Source organism: Argiope bruennichi, chromosome 11, assembly GCF_947563725.1.
Source record: "Argiope bruennichi chromosome 11, qqArgBrue1.1, whole genome shotgun sequence".
NCBI classification, from domain to species: Eukaryota; Metazoa; Arthropoda; class Arachnida; order Araneae; family Araneidae; genus Argiope; species Argiope bruennichi.
Window position 1 is genome coordinate 19266516 of NC_079161.1, and position 16970 is coordinate 19283485.

General features: G+C 28.8%; 1 protein-coding gene across 2 annotated transcripts in view; it reads right to left on the reverse strand.

The window, feature by feature from the left end:
• The window catches only part of LOC129957561 (uncharacterized), a 69296-nt gene that overhangs the window by 5110 nt on the left and 47216 nt on the right, over window positions 1–16970 (reverse strand). For both annotated transcript variants that reach the window (XM_056069924.1, XM_056069922.1), the window contains exon 7: window positions 10032–10218. In XM_056069924.1, coding sequence (XP_055925899.1) covers window positions 10032–10218 — 187 coding nt within the window. The remainder of the gene's footprint in view (window positions 1–10031; window positions 10219–16970) is intronic.

Sequence of the window (16970 nt, forward strand, 5' to 3'; positions counted from 1 at the left end):
CCAAGGATCAGATTCAATAAAAATGCTAAATTCACGCCAAAAGGTAATATTTTATAATTGTTGTACGCCAATGCCAATTAAGGCTTTCTCTGGTATGACAAGTTTATTAGAGAGTATACGGGAAAGTTTTGGGAAGACCACTACCCCTAGTAGTAATAAAGTTTTGTATTTAAAAGATTGTGCTTTGTTTATCTTTTCTTAGTAGACATCAAGCACAAATTCGACCTTGGCATTTCCCTCGAAGCGCGTGGTTTCTTTCTTTATTTTTTTGAAAGTCGTGATATGATAACCCGTTGCCCGTAGCAACGATACTCAATAATATTTAATGATTTATTCAAAAGAAATACTATTTATTTTCAACGCCTCTATCCCTAATATTTTTTCTTTGGTTATTTTAATTTTGTTTTAGCCTTTTTTGTCAAATTTTCAATATATTCGTGTTTTTGCTATCCAATATTTGTCTCTTAAAATCTATAAATGGTAACAAAAAAGAATTTTTTCCTCTTGAATCTGTGGAAGTAGAAACATTAATTTCAATTAGAACTTAAAAAAAAAAGTTTGATAAATAGAAATTTTATGTAACAGTTTCAAATTTTATTTTATTTTTTTGCATTATGTTCAGTGGTCTATGATATCTTATGGTCTAGTTAGTGAAATTTAAACGGAACTTTTATAAAATTTTCTTATTTTTTCTTGGAATGTACTCTTAAAAAAAACAGGTATATGAGAATATAAATATGACATTTTCTAATTTGTTTTGTCATATTACGTCATTAAACTATGGGTTTTCTATTTCATTAAATCGAATAAAAGTTTTAGATTCTCAATTTTTTCGGAATAACTTCCTTTTTTTAATTATTATTTATTTTATTTTTTTATTTTGTATCAGAAATTTTTAAGATTCAAAGCTGTTTCTGACACTTAAAAATCTTTTTTCAATTCCTACTATTAGCTATCTCTCTCTCTCTCTCTCTCTTTATATATATATATATATATATATATATATATATGGAGAGAGAGAGAGAGAGAGAGAATCTTGTTTAAATTTTCAGTCGTTAATAAAATATTTTTTATTCATCCACTCAAGTTCAGATATACATTTTTTAAAACTTGTAGTGAATGACATTTGATGTTAATATAGTTTTTTTTCAAATATTAATTAATTAATTAAATTTGTCCAGTAATTTCTATTTGGTCGCCAAATCAGTCGCCATGCTGCCAAATGGTCGCGAAGCTTGTCACCAATTTTGTAATTATTTTATAAAAAGTAACTAAAATAATAAAAAAAGAATTTATTGACCTAAGTAGGAATTGACTTAAAAATTTTTGTTTTATATATTTGTTGTTTTTATATATTTTACATTTTTCTTTGAAATTTGAGTGAGGCAACAAATACAGATTATTAATACACAATTAGCTCAAATATGAGTATTAATATGAAAATACAAATTATTTATGCAGATATAGTATATTAGTACACATGGCATATTGGAACGAATATTAGAATATTAAAGTTCAAATGTGAATATATGAATATTAGAGTTCAAATGTGAAAGGTTATTACAAATACGAAATATTAATACACATACATTATTTGTACATATATACGGAATGTTAATAAACAAATAAGCATTATTTGTAAATAAATAAGGAATATTAATACACAAACATGCATTATTTGTACATATATACGGAATGTTAATAAACAAATACGCATTATTTGTAAATAAATAAGGAATATTAATACACAAACATACATTATTTGTACATACATACGGAATGTTAATAAACAAATACGCATTATTTGTAAATAAATAAGGAATATTAATACACAAATGCGAACCATAGTGTAGTAAAATATAAGGTATTAATGCGAATATGAAAATTTTTTACATAAATGTCTAATATTATGCACAAACACGGAATATTAGTGCAAATATGAAGTACTAATGCGAATATCTTTACATAACTGCGTTAGTACAAATATTCTGCAATTTTGTACTAATATTCCATGTATTAATACAAAAATACGGAATATTAAAGCAGTTATGGAGTTTTCGCACACAAATGTGGAATATAAGTATACAATAAGAAACTGAAAGTTACCTTTTCTATAATAATAATAAAGATGAATAGGAAAAATCATTTCACCTACAGAAACTAAATTTGGCAGATGTATACCTTGGAGGTTGAAAATGTACTTCTCTTTGAAACTTTAATTAATAAAAAATTAAGCTGAATTTGAGTTTTTCAGCGATTACTTGCGAAAATATCACTACACAAAAATGCATTTTACACCGTTTCAAAATTTCAAAAATTATCTTTTTAAAAGTACCGATTTTTTTATGAGCAGTTTCTGCAATTTTAAAGAATATTTTTTGCCTAATTTCCAGCTTTAGATTACATTGTTGCCCTAAAATTCAAATAGTATTCGTTACTTCATCAAGTATCTGATCGTTTGATTTCATCTCATTGTTGAAAACTGAAAATGAGGGATTTCGTTCAATATCTGTAGTTTATGAGACGGATAAAAAAAAATTTAAAAGATAAATGTACAAGACATTTATGTTCTTAAGAGTGCCATGATGTCATGGGACTGATCTCCATTAGAAAGGTTAATTTACATAATAAACAGAGCATATACAAGAAAGAAAACAACACGTCTTGAATATCTGATAATTTGGTGGTTTCATGGGCATGAAATTATATATATACAATTTAAAGAATTGCATATAACCAATATTTCCAGTGAACTTGCTGGTCGCCAAAGGCGAATAATTTTAAATAAGAAAGGCCCACTCTATTGCGACTAAAAGCTAAATGAATTAAGAACATTTGAATATTATTATCATATAAGAACCACTCCAATTTAGACAACTCCATCGACTGTCTCAAAGAAGATACATCAATCTGTGCCCGGAATTTTCCCAAATATTGATTTTAAAAATATTTCCAGGATTTGAATTAGAGACAAAGCTTGACTAATTGGCATTAGAGGCGCAGACTTTATTTTAATACTCTCTAGCGTTATATTTAACTGAAAAATGTAAGATAAACTTTTTAATTTGTCTTCCTATCCTTCCAGTTTGTAATCGGATTGTATCAATGTATCAAAGTAATTGACGTACTTTTTCCAAAAAAATCAACAGCCGTTTTTCGTCGCATATTTAAAACAAATAAATATATCCAGCATTATTCATTATCTGTATTTTTATTGCAAGAAATATCCGGCAACAAACAAAGAATTTTCAACTGTAAGCATGAAAATGATTACATTTTGATACAGCAGGAAATTAATCATTTCCTATATTCAACCGTTAAAAAAAAAAAAAAAGCAGCATTTTCTAACAATTTATTCAACGCGTCTACTTTCACACTGAGATAAAACCTCAAACCTTATCTCAAGTAGAAAAAAAATGGTGAAATAATCGAAACTAGTCTCCCGTTGAATGATGCGGCAACACTCGACTCATAATGCTCTGCGCTCGTCTTATCGCATTTATTGGGAGGAACTGTTCTTTCGTGGATAAGATAGCAGCACCGCTTCGTCAGAATACGTGTACACACCGACCTACAAACTACGCACGCGCTGATAACAGAAAGCACCGCCGGTTTGCCTATTTCTCCCAATTTCTTCAGTGAAATAGGACCACCATTCTCCCTGTTGAAAGTTAAATGTTAATCAGGTAGAAATTATTGCGAAAAAATTCAATAGTCAGGATGAGTCACGAGGCTGCAGCTAACGGTTCATCTTCAGAAGGAGAACTGGATGACTTGGACAGCTTGAATTTCCCCGGCGATGTGGACTGGTCATCGACGCTGGTTCTCAGATGTGACCCGAAAGGCGCACCTTACAACATGAGTGATGTGGTCAATGCCCTGTTCCATGTAGTTCGCCGCAATGAGGTGTTTAACCTAGGACCGACCTTCCTGAACCATGCTTATATTCTAAGCTTCAAATCCACTTTCGCCATGGAGAGCTTTGTTAAGTTCATGAAAAGTTCTAGATTCAGAGGTCTAAAGGTTAAAGGTCATTCCTGCCGGCTAGTCCGCGTGCCCTCAAAGTGCGTGACCGTAAAAGTTCGCAATATTCCTCTTGAAGTAGACAGCTCACACATAGTGTCCATCCTTAGCCAGTACGGTACTGTGGTCAAGACAGAGCTCATCAGAAATAACTTCAGAGGATGGTTTCATGTATATACCAATGAAAGGAAGTTCGACCTGTTTCTTAAAAGTAACGTTCAGGTGTCTGATTTGCCTTTTGGAATCGAAGTGAAAGGATTGTATGGGGGTGTGTTCGTCGAAGAAAGGAATCCTAAATGTCTCGAGTGCTTCTATTCGGGGCATAAAAGTGATGTTTGTGAATTTGAAGGCTGCATTCTATACAGATCTCAATGAGATATCGTAATTATTATGGCCTAAGCGGAAAAATGTGCAGAACTTTGAATACAAAAGATGCTTTAATTTTGAAAAGAAATATACAGGATATTCTAGAGGAACTTTTCTGACGAATAATTTTGTTGTTGTGATTTGTACTTAATGCACATTCGTATTTGAAAAGCTAAGTTTTTTTTTTTTTTTCTGTTTACAATTAAATTGTTATGGAAAAACAAACAAAAAAGTTAGTGTTTTCTTAGTATGATCTTTCATTGCAAAAAATATCAGCATACCATCTATTTGAATGAATTTATGTAAAACAATATTCAACATGAGAGGAAGAATATTCATTTTATGATGTAATGCAATTATTTATTTTTGTTGTAATTTGTTTAAATGTAGATTATTCGGCGAGATAAGGTAAAAAATATATCAATTGTGGAGTAAATTATTTATATTTTAAACCCTATACTGGATTATTTTTTTTATTTTTCAACAAAATTAGTTAATGCATATTAATGACAATATAAAAAAGATTGAAGAAAAAAACATTAAAAAACTTAATTTCGAACTCAAACTTTAATTAAAATTAATTTAACAAAGTATACTATTTAATTAAAATTTCTTTACTAAAAAATAACTCTAAAAGTAAAAAATGCTTATAATTATATAACTTTATTAGCAGTAGATGTTTTTGCAAAATGTTATAGATGAATTTTAAATTATATGTTACAAATTAGTTAGTGCATTATAATTAACCTTTAGTGCTTTTGAACAGATTTCATTTTGCATAATTAATAAAGCAAGCTCAGGTACAATTTTTTTTATTTTGCACTTTATATAGTGCCTAGATTTCTCATAATATAAACTTATTTTAGAGACATTTTTAGGATAGGAATGTTTTCTACAAGCGTTAATTCAGTAAAAAAAAAATGTATTCTTATATTTTTAATTTTTTTTAAAAAAAAAGAAAGGAATACTTATTTTTTATTTTATAAATTAGCACTCATTAGTATAATTAAACTTTTTTACATTGTAAAATATATTCATACTTAAATTTTTCTCTGGGAACATTTAATTAAATACCTGGATTTTTGAACACGATTTATCATATTTTCTATCTCTTTATATATTCATGCACTTCAACTTGTTGTAAACATTGACTCATATATCCCAATTTTTTACTTTTACTTTTTTTCTTACTAATTCGAAATGATTTAATAATTGATTAACAAACTTACTAACAGATATTTTTTTTTATTTGAAGAATTAAAATTTGCAGTAAATAAATTTTGATTAAATAATACTTTTCATAAAATGATTTTAATTAAAAATTGAGCATAGTATTAAATTTTTATATTTTTTTTCAGATTAAACTTTCATATAATTTATATATATATATATATAATATTCTTTTTTATATATAACTTGTTGCAACAATTTGAAGATGAAAAACATACATTAATTGATTATTACACTAAAAATTAATTCATTAAAAATAAACTCAACTGTACTATTAGATAAAAAAAATAAAGGGAATATTTTTCAGTAAATATGAAATTTAGTAAATAGAAACACAAAAAGTTAAATTTTTGCTATGATTCGATTAAACTTTTGGTAGTATTTGTGTGAATATTTCTAATAACTAATTGAATACAACAATAAAACATTAAGTTAATAAAAGTTTTAATATTATCATAAGCATCACAAATACTGTAAGTGAAAGAATTAAAGAAAGTAAGTTAAAGATTCTTGTCAAATTTCAGTCAACATATTTTTGCAAAGAAATGTTTTCGAGTTTGAATTTTACTGTAAATGGACTAAAAAAAGTCATAAAAGCAGTAAGTTCTGTCATCTTGCTGGAAATAAAAATAATGTTATGTTCATCAAATTTCGATAAATTTTCTTTAGAAGTTCAGCAACAGAAATGCTTTTTTCTTATTATTGATGGAGTGAATGTTTTATATATATTCGTAAAAATTTTATTATTCAGAAATATTTGAAATTCCATCATAGTATTTAATGAAAGACAAATAATTTAAATACAAAAATAGTGAAGTTTAGTCTCTTTTTACTTTAATAATTATATTTTATAATGATAATTATTATTATTAATGATTAATTAAATAATGACTATTTTAATATTGATAAAAGATAGCTGCATTGCAATATTATTTAACTGCAATATGCTTTAGAAAGAAAAAATACTTATTCTAACTACAAAAAGAAACATTTTAAGCTAAATTTTTAAACCATTTTATAGTTCAAATTTGCTCACTCATGTCTGTATAAGTATTATTTTTTAATAGATTTCTATAAATGAAGCTTTACGAAAGGAAAGTTATTTACCCCCTCTCCTGTATCATTGTCTAAACTCTCCTAATGGTAAAACTAGCTTCGTTTGCTTTATTTAAAAATTAAATTTTCTTTTGGTAATTGATAATTTCAGTAAGTGAATATAATGCTCATTAACAGGTGGTCAATAAGTTGCCCTACATGGCCATTGTAAAACTTAAATAGACGCGAATTTTTTTTATTGCACAAATAGACTCAAAATAGTTATTCTTTCTATTGGCACTTGTCGTGAACAAGCTCGCTGACGAAGTTAGCGATTTTAAGCCAAGGGAGCGTCTCTTATTTTAGTAGCGCCAACTAGGGCCAAGAGTACGTCTTAGCTACTCACGCATCACATTCGCTTGCACAACCCCTTTTTACAGGGGGTCACATATACATATCTCACAGTTACAACAGGTGAAGAACAACCATGCTCGAACCGGGACTCGAACCCAAGACTACCAGATCACGGGGAAGACGCGCTACCCCTATGCCAGGACGGCGGCACTCAAAATAGTAACCCCAAAAAAGGCAAGTGTAACCATAGAATTAAGAAAATAAAAATATACCTAATGAATACTGAGCTTGTAGTCTTATTTAATTTTTTTATCGAAAATTTCCAAAAAATAGTGGCATCATGAGAAGGGGAAAGGGCATTATTGTGGGGGAAAACCCATGAGTTATCTCGCCACAGTCCGGATCTTTTTCTATACAGAAACTTATTCTTTAATTTTTTCTATTTTCAAACTGTAATCACATGTTAAGCACCAATTTCCTGAACTGATAATTAGACGAAATGGATGATATTTTAGAGTGTGATTTTTCTATGAAGGATTCTTTACTTTCTTCAAACATTTTATACTATTCATATTCAAACATTTTACTATGTTTGATAAGCCATTTTTCGTAAGATTTCAAAACATTTTTGGAGCAGATTACATGTTGGAAATAAATTTAAATACATATTCTTTGCAAAATTTCACTTGCATTTGGAAAATCGACAAAGTTAAAACTCATTTCTTATTAAAAAACCAATTTATTTTCGAACGTTAATATTAAATCAAATACTGACTGTTTTCAGAAATTTATATAGATCTTCAGAATATTTCATAAAAGTTTTCAAATCATTTCTAAATATTACATGTAATTATTTTAAAGCATTTTCAATGCTTTTTGGTTATGGCAATACGCCATTTAATTTTGACAGTTTTCGTACACAGTACTTTAGAGATAGCTATGTGCTTATCTGCTGTGTGGAATTTTGACAGATGGAACTACTTATGTTTTAGAGATACAATATTGATATAAAAAATTGAAAGTTCAGAATCTTAAGATAATAATGCAAAAAAAAAAAAAAGAATACTAAGCCTTTTCGTATTTTAAAAGATATTAAGACATTTCATCTTTTTAAAAATACTAAGCTTTTCATGTTTTAAAAAAATACTAAGCCTTTTCATATTTTAAAATTGCTGAGAATCTGTGTTCTAGAGGGTTTTTTTCTTTCTTTTTCGCACGTTCGTTACCATGACTGATGCCTGTGATTCAGACCACTATCTAATAAGATGCTTACTTATTTGCTCTCTTTTAATTGTAGTATAGAAGAAAATATCTAATTACATAATATGCATGAATCACAGGTGACTCACGTGTTGAGTAACGTGTTAAAATAAGGTGATATAAACTAAAAATAGGCTTGTTCGACTCGCATAAAATTCTACATTGACTGAGAACTTTTGTTATCACGTAAATGTGATAGCAAAGTCACGGAAGTCAACTTGTTAAGATTTAAATTTTGTGATCAGCAATGATTTGATTTTACAAAATTATATAAAAAGTTTTTGGCTGCAAAGATTATTTTGAAAATGACTATAGTATTTCGCATACAAATTTTCTGATACTCTAAATAAAATTATGATAACAAATAGATTTTAAATAGATACTAAAATAATTTTTAAACGAAGAAGGTTTAGTTTAGAAATCAAAAAGAAAATTATTATTTCTTCTTCATTTCATAAGAAAAATTATTAACTTTATTATAGATGAAAAAAATTATTTGTTTCGGATAAATTTTAATTCCCAGCAGTATAATAACGAATCTTATGGAAATAATGTTACCGGAAATCCAGATGGCCACACATATCGTTTTCTTCTTTTTTTGTCTTCATTTAAAAATATATATATACAAAACGCTAACGTACGTGTGACAGAAATCGCTCATATTACTAATTGTCAAATGGCAACCGTTAATAAATCACTCTATGAACTTTTCAAATATCTGCATTGAGCATTTTCACAGCTGCAAGCTTTGCTTAATTAATTAGTGGAGCTGAAAATGTTATTAGAAATGTTCTAATTGATGTTCGCCGTATCATCAAAAAGTCCATTCAATCAAAAGAAAAAGATATGAAAATAGGCTTCCAACTGAAAGTTTAACCGGGTGCAAAAATAGACTTACCCATCGCCAAATAGGCAATCGTTATAACTTGCCAGTAGAAATTGCTATTCATATGTTCCAAAACAAGTATCTTACAAAAATAATCTTTGTATTGTTTAAAGACTCCAAAAATTGCTCATAATATAAATTCCAGATCTATACAGTTTTTCCAGTAATTTTAATTCAATATGTTATTCAATCTAATCAAATTCTTTAAATATTATGATGGGATTCAAATTCATTTTATTAAAACAATCAATCGTGTGTTTTTCATTTCAAAATAGGATTTCCGCTTTTATTTTGTAAGGTATGCACTTTTTAATTTTCAATAAACTAATTTAATTGACTTTATATTTCTCAATCATACCACATAACAAGATGAAATGTTTTTCAAAAAAATGCATCCAATATTAATCACTTAACGACCTATAAAGTCAATAGTAACAAGCTGATCACCAATTGAAAGTAATGTAATATAATATATTGTTGATCGATCACGAGCAATATCAATTCGAAGACAATGACCAATTCGAAGAGAATTTACTATAGATTTTTGTTACAATTTGAATCTTGTGACTAAAATTGTAATTCAGCATCAACTTTTGATCTTAATCCTTTTCCAAAATCAACTTCTAAAAGGCGTACTCGGTTTTCTTTACTGTATTACGAAGCATAAAACGCTCATATGCGTATCTGAAAATAAAAATCGGTGTACTCTTGATGCTTGTATGCCAGAAAGTGCTGAGGAGATTGCTCTCACTGTGTTCCGTTTATCTAAACTACTTTTAATGTTTGTCTCATGATTATAGAAACACTCTGCATTTATGATCTAGTAAAATATACCTCAGATTTATAACTATCAAAATGAGCAGTTAAATGGACTTACCAACTTCCTCTTTGAGACGTCTGAAAGCCAAATTGTAGGAACTGATTCCTTTTTCCAATCCTTTCACATAAGTTTGGAAGGCTCTGTCGAGGAGTCTGTGGTCGATATCCTTGTAGAGGCTGACGTCCCCTCCGACAGCGCTGAAAGCCTTGCTACATAGGCTCAAGGTGTCCAATAAATTAGCAATCTGGCGAAACCGAAATGAATAAATTTTCTTGCATTTCAAAAATAAATTTAAAATAATTGGCAAGACAACAAAGAACCAGTCACCCATCCCTAAATAATAGTAATTTTGTCAATTTTTATTTCAAAGAAAAAGCGCACGATCTGTGGATATGTCATAAATTGTTACTCGGGACCCAATACCATCCCATTTTGGAGTAGAAACTATTTCGCTGTACATTTTATATGAAAAAAATGCAATTTTTCAAACCTAATCACAGGTACTTATTCCCCAATTTTTATTTTATTTGAAATTTCACGACGGTTTACTACTTCATCAATTCATACAGAATCAAAAATGAATCACACTCTCACCTCTGAACTCTGTTTTCTAGAGATATTTCATAATAATGATGAGTTAATGTATCGTCTGGATATCCTACGTGTTTTTTGAATGGACTCACACCGAATACTTACAACTGTGTTCGATTTAAAATTTCATATGTTATTTTTCATTTCCGTTGAACAACAAAGTTGTGCTTTGTTTAATTTCGCTTTAATAACCTTTCAAAGTTGAGATATCCATTTATGTAGGAATAACGCTGAACATTTATAACAGTGTTGCACTTAACACAGTGGTTATTCTTGATTTCCAATGAACCACAAGACTGTATTTTGTTTTCGTTTGTTTTAATTGTCCTGATAAGTAAAGACTTTAATTTTAGAACACCCTGTATTTGGTACTGGGAATAAATGTTAGATTCTACCTAGGATGAGTTCAAAGTATTTAATTTTTTTTTTTTTTTTTTTTTTTTTTTTTTTTTTTTTACTAGATGAGATTTTCATCAATGAATGTGAGGAGTTTTAGTTATTTTGCTGAATGGCTCCCCCCCTTACCAAGAATCTCTTTAGTCTTTTCAGAATACCCTGCAATTCTTTCATTGGTACATCTTTGTTCAATTTTTGACACATAGGTTTGAAGAGTGGAAATAATAATTTTGACATTGCTTTCTTGTGTGAATGAGCGCAGAATCGTTAAAGCAAATTGAAAATTAGACATTTTTTTCATTTTATTGTTGAAATGAAAGTATTATTTAATGAGGGACTGAAAATTGCCTCTTTGCAAAGGACCAGCTTTCATTTTACCCACTGAAAAGTGGAAGTTGAAAGATAACTTTTTGAAATATGACATAATCAAAAATATTTTTAAAAAAAATAGAGGTTAGGATGAGTGAAAAAAAAATCCAAAATTATTTTGATTTACACCTTTTCCTTACTTAAAAACTTGGAAAGCTACAAGCCGTATATTAATACAACATTTGTACGAGCCTTATTAATTCTGAGTGGGGTGTGATTTCTTAAACGATTTCGTGACACAGTATCCGTATCGGCTTGTACTTGGATAACAAAATTTCAGCTATTCATACCTTGACTTTGTTACCTCAATGTGAAACTTATCTATCTATCTGCGCACATGTGAATTGGATGACCATAAAATGCTCCGACCCTCCATTAAGTCATGCGGATTAAATCTGACTGATCGAACCAATTGATGGGGTGAACTAAGGTTGAATTCTAAAGGCCATTGCCGACCACTGCACAACCTTTCCCGCGGAAAGCATGCCCCGTCATAGGTAGGAGGTAGCAGATCTCTATCATTTCTGTATCCACCCGGTTAGTGAGAACCGACCACCATGCCGGAAGCTTCTCACTTCATATCTGAGGTGTCCCCTTCCCCGGTGGGAGATGTGAATTGGATAACTCGAAAACGAAAACAAGCTAAATGAATGAAATTTAGCATACTATCTTCTCAATAGAAATGCTGATCTATTAAACTTTGGGCTGCATCAACACGTGGTTTTCTATCAGTCTGTTTATTTGTTTAAAAAATACGTGTCAGAACTCATTAAATTAAATTTGTCATGTCATCTTGTCTTCGAAATTACAAATTTGTGTGGAACTTCGGACTCATGTCAAGAAAGATGACCAAATGAAAACCGAGGTTTATTTACAATGAAACTAAACACAAAACGAGACATAGTTTCAGTATAAATACATGATGATGTATTTATTTATTCAGTATAAATACATGATGATGTATTTATTTATTCAGTATAAATACATGATGATGTATTTATTTATTCAGTATAAATACATAATAATTAAGGAGATCACTCCATTTAATGTATTTTTATTAACAACATCAACAAAATAAATGTTTACCAATCCAATTGTTTTAACTAAAAACAATTTAATATATAACAATCCATTTCCTGCGAATTTTTTTTCCACGAACGGTAAAGTGAATAATATCTTTCCTATTTTATCATTCTTAACTGACGCATGCAATTCTGTTTAGAATAAACGCCCACATTCAACCTCAATTTGTTTATCTGAAGTTAAGATTAGACTGTTTCTGTTTTCATTGTCTGGAGAGAGCTGATTATGTGTATTCAAATCGTTGCTACTTTATTTTGCAACGCATTACATCCTCTTTTATAATTATTATTTTTATTCTTAACTATTTTATAATCTGTATTTTTTTAATACTGAAATAGAATGCCTTAAGGTGTGCGTACACACTAGAAGATTTTTTTTAAATTTTAACTTTAAAAATCCAGTTTTTTCATAGTAGGTCATTAATATATGTTTAAACTCATTTCAGTGAGAAAAAACCATATTACACTCATTATTAATTAATTAAATAATATTTAATGAGCTAATGAGCCTATTTTTTGAAATATGATATCTTAAATTCCAATTTGTACAGACACACAATTCTAGTTGGAAATGATGCCTACTATGAGTCTTCATGTTGTCTGCCTCAATCAAGTTATAAAAATGTATAGTTTTTTAAACAATTTTTTCATCGACGATGAATAGAAAAAGCGAGATTTTTTCTGTCATTTTAACTTTTAAATAGCTATTAAACATTTATTTCTATAAATATAACTTTGATTGAGGCATAAAACATCCGCTATTTCATACAGATTATTTTGATGTATAAATAACTGTATTTGGTTCATTTCTTGTTGAGTTATGATTGTTTGAATGAGGCAACAAAAGTGAAAAAATATCATTCTTCATAAAATGAGTTTAAAAACACCGTAACGAGAGTTTTTAATGAAAGCACCTCAAGAAAAATAATTATAACACGAGAAATATTTCGAATATTGACAACATCTTGGTATCGTTTGAAAGCTAAAGGATCAGAGAACATTATTAGGCAATAAAAAAAAAATATTCGATATAGTTTCAAGTGTGTACATACACCTTAAAACTTATTTGAAACAATTTTAATCCATTTCTAAATATTTTTTATCAAATTTCTTTTACAGGTATATGAAGTTTTACAATAAATAATTTAGATCAAAAATCTCTAAATTAATTTTAAAATATCCATATATGTAGTCGATTTCCTTCCCCCCCCCCCTCATGAATACAATATAGTTTCTAAATAATTTATCAACAGATAGAATTTAGATGCAATTTCGGCCAAGAATTTTCATTTTACATTTAAATCCGCTATTTACTTAAAATTTTTGCGAAAAGAAAAATGATGTATTAAGTTTATGATACTTTCGCAGTTGCGCAGCTTCCTCGAATCTTTTTTCTTCTATTTTACAAAATTAATACATATAAATCAAGCAGTTTAACCTCACATTGGTTTATTTAAAAGGAGACATTTAATTTTAATAACAAATAATTAAATCCTGTGGGAGTGGAGATTAAGCGTGAAAAATTTCCCCTATTAACATGAGTAAACTAAGTTCAAAGTGTTTTCAATTAAAGAAATTTTATAGAAAGCACTCAAATAAAAGGATGTGGGATCACAAGAATTATAAATTTTAATATAAAGATTTTAGAATATGTCTAGGGATTGCAATACCGGGATACCGAATACCGCTATTTTGAGCCATTTGAACAATTTTGTAATACCGGTTTTCACAAGTTTAAATACCGGTTTTTCGGAATTTATTAGAAACTTTTTTTTCCTCCTAACAGTTTACTCCTAATGATGGAACGATTTTTGAAACTGAGAAATCCAATCCAAAAAGCAATAATCGATTTAAACCAGCAAATTAATTTTTCGGATAGTGAATTCGACTTAATATCCAGAACTGTATCAGCTCTACTTCCAATAAAACTGGCTGTTGAGTCATTATGTCGGAGAGATTCTAATTCATTAACAGCTAATGCAACAATAAATTTCATGTTGCAGTCACTGAAAGAACAGCACACATCACTATCTGAGGAATTATATATTACATTGAGAAATTGCACAGAAATAGAAAATGTCTTATGGTATTTACATAATTATAATGATTTTAAAAATGAAAATGAAAAAGAAAAAAAGTGACTAACCAATTCAAATCTGATCAAGTTTATAGTAAATTTTCTTCAAATTTTTTTACCCACAAATTTATCCACATTCAGAAGAATTCGGTACAGTTATCGAAGATTATGATGACACTAATGTCGATAGTGAAAAGGAATTGTCTCTTGAACAACATTTAGAATTAACGATAAATTAAAAAATTTCAACGAACCAAAATACAATACAGAAATCAGCTATATCCAAAACCATCCGACGATAAATCGATTTATTTGAAGATGAGGGATTTAGAGGTAAATGCTTGGAAAAAGTATATCGCGTATTGCTAACAGTACCACCAATTATCGTAGATGCCGAAAGAGCGTTTTCGACAGCTGGTAATTTTTACACAAAATTACGTTACAGGCTTAATGGATGCATTATGTACAATGGATGCATTATGTTTTTTAAGATCACTTTTCAAAATTTTTTAATAGTACCACAGACTGAATAGTGATATTTACACTTTTTTGTGATTTAAATAAATAAGATGTTCCTTCACTTTTTTTGTGATTCTTTATATACTGTTATAATTTATAGGTTACAAATTATTTTTTTGTGATATTTACACTCTCTATTAAAACTGGCAAATAAAACGAAGAAACACCTGTGTTTTCTTTCTTTTTCTAAAATTTCTAATACCGGTATTAAAACCGGTGTCCCGGTATTAGGATCTAATAAATACCGAATAGCGGTATTGAACTTTTGGTACGATGTTGCAATCCCTAAATATGTTGAAATAAGTAAATTAATAAAAAGGATGTAATTTAAAATGAAGAAAAGAAAAATGCTGAGCGAAATAACAATTTATACTGTCTCATATGCCAAATGCAAGAAAAGTTATTCTAAATGCCTAAAAATTTCATTATTAGATTTTTTTTTTTTTTTTTTTTGAGTTTCTGTACCTCAAGCTATTTGAAGTCCAGAAAAAAAACGTTTTAAAAATTATTTCCATTTTCTATGCATATGATAGGTTTGAAAAGGGAAAGGCTAGATGAATGAAATTTTGATCTGCGATCTTGTTTTTTAAAAAATAACTTTAGAGTTTTATGAAAATTTAAATTAAAGAAAATGTGAATTTTAAAACAATCAATCAAAATTCTTAAAGAAGTAGATGATCAAAATGGGTATATGTTGTTAACCAAATTCATAGATTTGTTACAAATTATTCCGTCAAATAAGTCATTGTTTGTGTATGCAAATCAAAGAACGCAATTAAGTATATAGTATTGTGATCAAAATCAAAGAACGCAATTAAGTATATAGTATTGTGATAAAAAAAAGTTGTCAGATTGCTACATTTAAAATATATATATACAAGAACACGTTTTCAAACCTTTGAAAACTCTCCATTTATATAAAAATCTAGTAACACTCAAAACATGTGATTACATGCAATCTTCATGCAATTGAGAAGAAATCGAAAAAAAAAAATTAATGCATCTTATATTATAATAATATTTAAAAAGTTAGAAAAGCAAGAGTTGTACGAAAAAAAAAATTTTAAAAATACAGAATCTCTCTTAGATGAATCCCATCCCCAATAAGTTGCTGGGACACATTTTTGAAGAAATAAATTGAAAAATATTGAGTGTTTTTCCCGATTTCATATAAAAATTCCATGTCTCAGAATATCTCCTGCCTCTTTTTATTACTATCGCAAATACGAAGTTTGGAAAATGAAATATCTTCCATGCTATGAATTCGAAGAAAAAGAAAAATAATCTTTGATATCTTGATAAATCTCTGTGTTTTAGACCACCCTGAATCTGATAAAATCCCTTTTAGAATAATCTTTGTCTACTTGTAAAGAAGAAAAATTAAAAAATAATAAAAGTTGAAATGTCTTTTGATGTCTTTGCACCCTAATCGTAGGTATGTAACCGGACAACTTTTCCAGCTTGCCACCTAGCGGCCGCTCGATAAAACTTCAGTCTGTGCTCTGGAGTCATGGATTAAGCATGTTGTTTACCCCCGAGAATTGTACTTTCCCTTAAATATTTGTATTAATTGTTTGCCCTATTATTGTTTTTCGTGTGTTATGTCCTTTAAAGTTTCATTAAAAAGATTTAAATCATTTAAGCTTCTTTCCTTAAGAGTTTTGTTTTTCCCTAGCAGTTGGCGCCCAACGGTAACTAGTTTTGTTAAAGGTTACAGGTATGCATTATCGAATTTCTGACAAGTCCATCAGCAGGAAGATTACTTATATGTCCATTTGTAGCGCGCATGTTTACTCAAAAAATGCATGGACCTTGATGAATGAAATTTAAAATGTTGCTTCTGCAACAATTCCGGTTCTGCAACAAAATTTGAACTAATTCCGTTTAGAGGAGTAGGAACTGTTTCTCTGTCCACACGTTCGTTTTGGAATAGGATAATTTAAAAATACAAAGTGCAAGATT